General features: G+C 42.9%; 1 protein-coding gene across 1 annotated transcript in view; it reads left to right on the top strand.

Annotated features, from left to right (window-relative positions):
* The first annotated feature begins 348 nt into the window (after nt 1-348).
* Nucleotides 349-9,792, top strand: part of LOC104949241 (potassium/sodium hyperpolarization-activated cyclic nucleotide-gated channel 4-like) — a 21,914-nt gene continuing 12,470 nt past the window's right edge. Inside the window, exons 1-2 of the mRNA XM_010775562.1 lie at nt 349-2,031; nt 7,009-7,190. Of these exons, the coding sequence (XP_010773864.1) occupies nt 1,340-2,031; nt 7,009-7,190 (874 nt within the window). The 5' untranslated portion in view covers nt 349-1,339. The remainder of the gene's footprint in view (nt 2,032-7,008; nt 7,191-9,792) is intronic.

The raw sequence follows: 9,792 nt of genomic DNA, 5'->3' as shown, positions 1-9,792 counted from the left end.
CGCCTCTGAGGACGCGCCAGCTCGACCTCTGAGGGCTGAGCGAGGAGCGAATTTCAGCTTCAAACTGGATTCTCTCTGAGCAGCTCACGAAGGAGCAGCCACCTGAAAGGCTCAACAAGTAGTTTTATTTTTTTTAATGAGGCTTTTGAATCCAGCAAAGTAGCCCGTTTTACCTTGGAGCAGCTATTTAAATATTGAGCCTTTGTATCTGTCGCCGGTGTCATTCAGAGAGGAAGGACAGCGACGTCTGGGCACAATGTCATTGAAACTCGACAGAAGTGAAGCTGGCAGCCGATGAGAGAACAGGACATTTCGGGTGTCAGACTTTGAACACCTGAGCAGGTTAATTTAGTCAGTTTTAAATAAAGCTTTCTTGTAAAGCCGGTACTCTCCTCTTGCTGTCTGACGGGCAACATTTCGGCGCGCCTCCCATCACAATGAGTATTTTTCCACTCGGATACTGAAAATGACAACGTGGCTTGGATTCTGTGAAACCATGGGCAAGATTTGGAGTCATTTGACTTGTTTCGGTCATTTTGTGTTTCCCTGTCGGTCTGGTTTTCTGTGTGCGTGTTTCTGCTGTGCATGTCAGTATGAATCAGTGCGCCTAGTATGAGCGCTATGTGCGCCTATTACGTGCGTCCCTTATGTCCATTAACAACCCATCCCTGCTGGAAGAGGATCAAGTGCCCTTGTCGTTCACCCGTGGATGAATGTTTCCCACTTTGCCACCTCACCGCCCAAGTCATCTACAGCATAATGATTTGTTAAAAATAGACAATTTGGGTGAGCAGCCTGGACAAATAGGCTTAACAGCAGGGCACCGACGACCAATGAGAGGCGAGCTCCATTATCAACAAAAGACCGGGAATCCGGTGCCAAAATGACCGGCTGTGGAGCGTTAAGGGCGGCTGTGGAGAGAAGGGGGAGGGCCTCGGGGTGAGAAACGTTTCAAGGACGAGGAAGGAAGCATGATACAGAAACATCTGTAAGGACATATAGGAGACTCTTTTAAAAAGGAGGAAAGTAAAGCTGCCGGCGTCACACTAGCAGGGTGATTTGTCTGAATGGGGCTATTTCCAAGGGCACTGAGGTAAGCATGGGCACATCGGTGGAGAGAGAGAGAGGTTGGAGGTGTGAGTAGCCGGCTCCAGGAGAATGACTGGAGACAAAGAGATAACGTGTCTTTAGCTTCTTCAATTTACGTTGAAATTGACATTCTCACTTATGTAATAGTATAATATAGATAAGTCGACTGAAATAAAGACTCGTTTTTTGAGGGTTACAAGTTTTCTTCCCCCCTTTCCCTCATCCTGCTCCCCCTCCTCCCTGCGTGAGGATGGATGGGGTGTCTGGAGGTGTGGGTACTCCCAGTAGTGGCGGGGGTTCAGGGTGTGACAGCCTCCCCAGGCGTACCAGAGGGGACTCGAAGCGGCGCAGTAAGGGCAGCCTGCCCTCCCCGGGGTACAGGCTGTCCCAGGCCTCCCTGGAGGGGGAGAGGGGCTGCTTCGGGGGGGACAGCGCTTCCTCAGGTGGACGCGCTCGTCGCCTCTCCATCATGAGCTCCTCCAACAGGGACGGACTTTCCTTCCGCACAGCTGGCACCCCAACCACCCCGGTGCCCCTTCCTCCCCCGCCCTCTTCCTCCTCAGCCCATCCTCCTCCTCGCTCAGTGGGCTTTGCCGCCTCCCGTGCCGCCCTGCCCTCCACCTCTTCAACCGGGACCGGAGTGATGGTGGTGGCCACCGGCCCAGAGACCACCACCACTACCACGTGCAACACCACTGCAGCAGGGACCCCTGACTTGATGGGGCAGTGTGGACTGGGTGCGTTTGGCTTGGGCCTGGATGGGGAGGACTACAGCACCTCCAACCAGAGCACCTTCATCCAGAGACAGTTTGGAGCCATGCTGCAGCCCGGGGTCAACAAGTTCAGTCTGCGTATGTTTGGGTCCCACAAAGCTGTGGCACTGGAGCAGCAGAGACTGAAATCAGCAGGGTCCTGGATCATACACCCTTACAGTGACTTCAGGTACACACACACACACACACACACACACACACACACACACACACACACACACACACACACACACACACACACACACAATCACAAGTCCTTATGTTTGAAATATGGATTAAAGATGAAAGTGTTCTCTTTGGCAGGCATGCTTGAAGCATAAAGATATAGACACTTCAGTAGATGTATGAAAAGGAAATGAGACATTTAGCAGCCTCTTTAGTTGGTAACCGATGGAAATAAGGAGAAATACAACTGGGATTAGAGGGCTGCAGGAGGATACATGTATAATGCTGGAGACACAAAATATGAAAGTGATGTGAGGGAGAGGCAATCAATGCAATAGGTATTTTTCACAAAAGACATTGTCACAGTTTAACATAAAGGTGTAAATAATGAACTTAATGATGGCTGAATTACATTTTTGCTGCTCATTTTGAATGATGGCTCATCCATGACTTATTGTGACACTTCAATACAGCAAAGCCATTGTTAATTAACACCTGTGCTTTTTCTGCTATGACTACAAGTTAATATGTGTGTTGTGAAAAAGGCCTGTGGGAGAGTCCATGGACGAAACATGCAGCGGCTGTATGAAAGATTAAAAGGGATGATGACAAAATGAGAGTGGATGTAAATTCCTGGGTCATGATGAAGGCAGTGAGAGGTGTTTATGTAAAGGTTAGTGTAATAGGGACCTCCATTGTAGAAAACAGCAATGACTGGTTAGAGAATTAAGATTCTACATAGAGAGTATTGTGAAAGGTTGTCTCCAGAAGAAATGGTTTCACAGTTGGGGGAGATAAAGGTAGGACAAAACATACGTTTAATGATCAGGGAGCAGCAACAAATTCCTTTTATGTCAATTGTGAACTGTGGAGGAACCCCCCGCAGCATAGCCTGCTGTTTTTAGTTTCCTTGAGTAGAATTCTCCTTTTTAAGAAAGATATGTACCGTACCTGGTGGTAAATTCTTATAGTCTGTGTTTCTCTGGCCGTAGCCTCAAACACAAAAGTCCATATTGCGTGCACACAGCAGTCACTTTTTGCTTATATGGTCCTATTATACAAGTATTATTTTCCTATTTTCCTTGCAAACTTTCAGGCATGTGATTTGAGGCTCTCGCTAACTACAATATTGGTGAAGTGTTGGAAAGAAAATAGTTTCGCCTTCTTCTTCTAGATATTAACTGTGTTATTGACAATCCGTCTTCCTTTATTAGGGTTTCTTTTCAGCCTAGGCAGTTGTTGCCATTGCTCAAATATCAATGTATTCTGCAGGATATTGTTTTTCATTAAATCAGGCTTTTGCCGAAAATATTAAATGGACCAGCGATTGGCTAAAGGCTCTGCAGTCATGGGTTGGAGACGGGCACATTTGTAGATGGACAGCAGAGAAAGAGAAAACATTCATATTCTCCAGACAGGCTGTAGCAATGTAGATGACTTTATCCCCAAGGCTCCTGGCCCACTTTTGTCTCACCAGCGACACACACACACACACACACACACACACACACACACACACACACACACACACACACACACACACACACACACACACTATCACACTTAGTCGCTTTGTATTGTCTGTCAATTTGATGATCCCTCGCCAGTCCTGCTTCTGAGTCTGCACACAAGAGATCCATTGAACGAGGTCAGTGAGGACGGAGGGAAGGACAAATTCCCTTCCTGCTCTTACTGATACTCATGCAAGATATATTAAGATGTGAATACACCTACTAATTAACCTGTTGGAGACAATCGAATTTTGATCAATTATGTATGACTTCCTAAGTTATGCAACTTGAGTATGCATTATGCATAATTCAGTCATCTAACTTTTCCGTTAAGTACCTGTAGTCATGAGCGAATTCCTGAAGTGGAACTTTGTGAGGCCGGAGTGAGCGAGGAGAAAAGATTACTTCTAAAGCCCCTTTTTATTGAGTTTTCGTCCAGGTATTGACCTTGAACACCAGAGACCTGTGGGTTTTCAATAATATGTGTGTGTGTGTGTGTGTGTGTGTGTGTGTGTGTGTGTGTGTGTGTGTAATATTATGAAGCTGTTTGACTGTGCTTTACCGCTCGTAGCTATGAATTCCGAGATTTCATTTTGCCCTCCCTCATTTTCTCCCACAATATCACACACACACACACACACACACACACACACACACACACACACACACACACACACACACACACACACACACACACACACACATAAAGACAGAGAATATTGCTTATGGAGGCAATTGTATCTCTGAGTAGCCTGGGGTCTTATGCTTGCATATTTCCCATTGTTCCAGGTCCATGTTGGTAATTTCACACACGCTCAGTCTGCCTGAAGTGATAGAGAGTGACAACAACTCATCATCACAATGTCTTGTTTTTGTGAATTTCAATGCAGCCTCAGGATGAGGGCTTATTTCTCTTAATTTTAACAGACGGAAAATACAGATCTCACTTTAACTTTGTAATTTGTTTGTATAAATATTTGTATCATATTTGTTTTATTTCATTCTTAAAGGGGCCCTATTAGGCCAATTTTCCAGTTCATATTTGTATTTAGTGTCTCTACTGTGACATGTCTCCATGCTTTAATGTTCAAAAAGGTCTTTATTTTTCTCATACTGTCTGTGCTGCAGCATCTCTATTCACCCTCTGTCTGAAACCAACACACCGCGGTTGTGATTGGTCAACGGCTTAGAGGTGCCGGAAAGGTCCTGTCTCTTAGCATATCACGTACAATGTGTTGGAGTGCTAGCCAATAGTTGCGTGAGTGTTAGATAGTGATGTTATTATGTTCCAGAAGTAAACAAAGGAGTCCAATGGATGCGTTTCAGGCAGGGGGGGAGTGTGTGGGGGAGACACCCCCTCTTAAGGGAACTTTGGGATTAGCCTTTGCTGACCATTTAATGGGAAAACCCCAAAAAGCATAATAGGGCCACTTTAAATGGACCAACTGCCAAATACCCAAAACCCAATAACCCCCAAATTGAATACTACATTCTTATGAACTAACATCTAGTGTTACCCATCTAGCTGTAGCTGCATATCGATTGTTCTTCCCTGCGTTTGAGTTTTTTTGTTGTCTAAAAAATATTAGAAAGACATTAAGTCACGCTATTGTGCTGGGCCAAAATAAATCCCCCATACATGATCCAATTGCCATTAATGTGTACTAATACACCAAATTAATTAAAATAGTCCCTAATAAATGCATTTATTCCTTTATGAGTAACATTCTCCAAGCTGCAGTTGTGTATTGTAAGTGAATCTTTTGACTGTTGTTTTATTTATTTTTTAATAGTCCATCTATGTATGACTAAGAAGAGGTACATTCACTTTACCCTTAAAGGAATACTTGCCCTACAAAATGATCATTTGTAAACTATGACCTTGAGTGCTTGAAGGCCATTAAGTTTTTCTCTCACGCCTCTCTGAATGAAGAATAAAAAACAGAGAAAAGTCTTGACGAATTTAAATTGGGGAAGCATTTACCAACAGCAAAACTATATCAATACCTGTAGGCATTGTGCCTATGAAGGCATAGGAGAAGTGTTCTTCAGGAGTTCAAGGTAACACAGGGTGAATTATTGACATACGAATGATCATTTCGGGGGGGAAGTATTCCTATAAGTCTTTCATTTCTATGTAGCTCACTTCTTGTTTGCTCCCTCTCTCTGTGTGATGCTTCATGGAGCATGTCAAGGGGAAAATGACTGTGGAGAGATGGCTAATGACACAGCGTAGAAATACACAGAAGTCTGTAGAAAATGAAATTGGATACCTCGGAGTGTACACAGCTGTAGGATTATGGGTGATTGTGTGTGCTGGATTGCATTGGCTGGTTATGTACTAATATATATTTTCTTGTGTGGCTGTGCATTTGTGCACGTACCACACTATTATACTGTACAGTGTTTCTTTCTATATTCAACATCCAAACTTTTTAAATGCTGAAGAAACTTTCTCTCCTTTTCATGTTGTCACCAGTCTCCAGGCACTTCATTGGTTGATTACACAAATTTCTACAAGTCATGATGACGCATATTTTTATGGTTCGACAATAAGGAGTTTCTAATAACTAATAGAAGGAAAATGGAGAAAACGTTGGTAGAAAATATGATGTTTGAGCTCACACATGCATTGTGTTTATGTTATCAAACTCTTTTTGCTGATATTGGAAGCGTATTGGTCTGCTATGTGAGGATACGATCTAAATTGCAATATGGACTAGCCTATATCGTATTGGAGGAAGCACAAATCAACTAAAAAGTGTCCCTAATGATTTGTATGAAATAAAAAAAATGCAATGAAAAACAGATGCAAGTTATAACTGAGTATGACCATAAAGTTATATATAATAACATTTAAAGAAAGTACGGTAGACAAATTATATTCTACAGGCTTAACAAAACATTTTGTTTGGTACAGATCCTCTTAAAAAATCACACCATAATAAATTAAATATACTGTATATTTCAATGATACGGAGAATTATGATGCAAATTTTTTCCAAATCGTTTAAAATGATTGCTATGTTGTGAGATGTTCAATTTGTTTGAATGGAACCAAGGTATTTCGTTGACTTTTTCAAAATGTTAGAAGTGAACCTGCCATCACATGATCAATGGTGAAACGGCTCCCACTGACGCTGTGTCTCTAAAGAGAAAGCGTTGCCGCCCGATTAGGCCAAAAACCCTATCCTCGGCTTTGCATACTACTCAAAATGGCCGATGAGTTCTGCGCTCAAGTTCAAATGTTTTACAACTTTTACCTCCATTGCGAATGACCATTTGACGTGTGACCAATCAGATAACAACTGTATGAAGCAGTGCAAGCTAGCAGAGGGGAACAAAACTAACTTTCTGTTTTCCTCGCAACGCTTCCTCGTGTTGAGTTTTTAAATAAAATGTCTTCATAATCACCAGAAGGGCAGCATATTTCCAGCCAATTATCTTACATGTTTGTTTTCCCTCTGCAGGTGGAACGTGGTGGGCATCCAGGGCTCTTTGATGAGCTACTTCACAGAGCCTATCTACTTCTCTAGCATCATCCTTGGCAGCCTTTACCACGCTGACCACCTCTCCAGAGCCATGTACCAGCGCATCGCAGATATCGAGGACCTGCCGCAGCAGTTCAACCTCAACAGGCCTCTGCTCAGTGGTGAGGGCCTGCTTTCATGTGGCAGAACAAGAAAAATCTGATTTCTGCAAAAGCGATTAAGCGAAACAAGACCTCAGGCTGAGGCAAAGCACAAACATATTGTCATGTTTTGAGGAGATCTCCTTGTTAGTGTTTGCCGATCAAAGACCCGCTGTTTAAATATCAAAGAGTGAGACGTTAATGTTAGGCCGTAAACACATTTATCCTCCTCACCGGTCATTTCTCTGCAGGAAGACAGGTTTTGCTTTCCTCCACTGTTTGATCTGAGCTGACATTTACCTAGTTCCTGTGGAATTTAAATAGATTCATCATTTGGTGTGAATTTTTCTGTATTGGCTTAATCTTTTAATAAGGCCAAATAGAGAAAAGCTCCCTCAGTTTATTTTGTTCTTTTTTTTGTTTCCATTTTTAGAAAAAGCAATCAGTCTTTGCCAACTGATTTTGTAAAACAATAGTATTTAACATTTTCATGAAGGCTCTTTTTCCGTACATCACATTTGTTTATCACATCTCATTTAGTGGGAATGCTGATACAGCATTCCAACTACTTGTTCTTCTACGCGCAAATTCTTTGTTCTTATTCCGCCGGGTTATTTTGCTCCTCTTCTTCTCCCACACTTCCACATCGCAGAAACTCCATTCAAACATCCAAACATCAAAAAACGTTCAGCTCGATCGGGAATCAATGGCTGATTTTACTTTTCTCATTCATAACTTTCATATTTCCAGAGATATATCCCATAATTCAATCAAATTTTTAACATGGGAAGCCAATGGAGAAACTTTTCAGACTTGGAAAAAGTCTCTCATGGCGACTTCAACGGCTAACTGCTCCTTGATACTTTCACTCAGAAACCTCATTCTTAACTTAAAACATGTTACACATCTTTCTGACATTATTCGTGTTACACACTTTTTAAATCTGATTCATACTTTTAGAAATATTTAAACATTGTTCCAGACCTTGGTAAAGGAGGCCTTGTTCAGGATTTTAACATTAGTGTGTATTGCGGCCGCTCGTCAAGGCTAGAGTGCGTGATGTCACAGCTAGGAGTGGAGGAGAGCTGGAATTCCCAAAACCCTACACTACTTGGACATCATTTTTCAAATTAAACAAAATGTCTCTTGTAGAGGCCATGAAGTGACAAAAACTTTCAACATGTCTCCATTAAAGAGCCTGTGGACACGAGTTGTCCCCATCATCCAAACCCATCAATTTGGAGTAAATACTTGTCCCTTGAAAACCGTTACTGAACCGATTTTGGATATTTGTTACTTTGAATAACCTTAATCTGCCTTCCTTCAATGTCGACCTTTTCTGGATCTTCTCGGGGATTCTTCAAGTTCCCGGCCAAATGGATGCACCGTTCAGGGATCCCAGCATCTGCATGTAAACGCACGATGGGCGCACACAGCAGCAAGCCTCAGACAGCGATGACAGTTTAATTTTGAACGTGTCTGAGAACTTATGAGGAGGCTTGAAGGATCGGTTTATGTTGTATCTGTTAGAATTTAGGAATCTAGGTGGCTTCCAATATGGGCGATCCATACGGGGCACAGTGGTGGACTGGGACTAAAAAATCATCCCGGCGGGACTCTCGACCCGGGCCCACTTCAGCGTACGGCTAGTAAATTGTCAACCGGGGAGTGTGGGGATGTGCAGTGTGACTTATCCGACGGCCCACTTCCGGTACCGATGGCCAGTCCGCCACTGCACCAGCCCAGCCCACGTAAACTGTCAATGGGGCGAGGCCTCGCCTGCGGGAAACGGTGGACCTAGTGTCCCGCATCGGAGTGGGAAATAAATAATAAATAATCCGTGCATTTTATCCATTAATTTCCCCAACATTGTGGTAAAAAAAACACCCGTTTAAATCCATGTTGGTGTACTACAACTACAAAAAGCATCAGTTTGTTTTCTCATCAGGAAATGCAGACACCGGCTGCTCAAAACAAACAATTTTTTAATCATCATCCTCACCGATCATTTAATGTATCATATGTTCGCCGAATTGACATGAAAGCACTATAAATGTAGTTTCATCCACTTGAGTTTTACAACTACAAAAATAATCGATTTTGGTTTATATATCACATCCCAACGGGAGGGAAATTTCAGCAGCTCTCACTACCGATTTTTATCCTAATTTAATCATCATCTTTACTACGATCATTTTATGGTTATGTTCGCCGAATTGACATGAAAAGCACTGACAAATATGAATATACTCCTAGTCAACTTAATTAAACGTTATTAAAGTGCCTAAACTCAGTAATTCACAATTTCTACGCCATGACATACACTTTGTCCGTTATTTGGCTCTCTTGCCGCACAGTGAAGCGTTCCCGCATTGAACGTCAGGCCTTCTGCTTCCCCCAAAACTTCAGAATGAGTCCAAGGGGAATTTCCCCGCGATGTTCGGAAATATATTCGATATTTATCGGGGAACGGTATCGCACCTTCTTTTTTTAAACTGGGACGGTTTCGAGAATGACTCGTAGCCCATATTCCATTGCACAACAGTTGTTGGGGGCAGGCTTGTCACAGGCTCTTTAAGGCCCATTGTAATTCAGGCCTATCTTTCCTTCACAGCAGTAGGCC

The sequence above is a fragment of the Notothenia coriiceps genome, unplaced genomic scaffold, assembly GCF_000735185.1.
Source record: "Notothenia coriiceps isolate Sejong01 unplaced genomic scaffold, NC01 NC01_scaffold00015801, whole genome shotgun sequence".
NCBI lineage: Eukaryota > Metazoa > Chordata > Actinopteri > Perciformes > Nototheniidae > Notothenia > Notothenia coriiceps.
The sequence above is the reverse complement of the archived record's forward strand: the minus strand, read 5'-3'. Positions and strand labels throughout refer to the sequence as shown.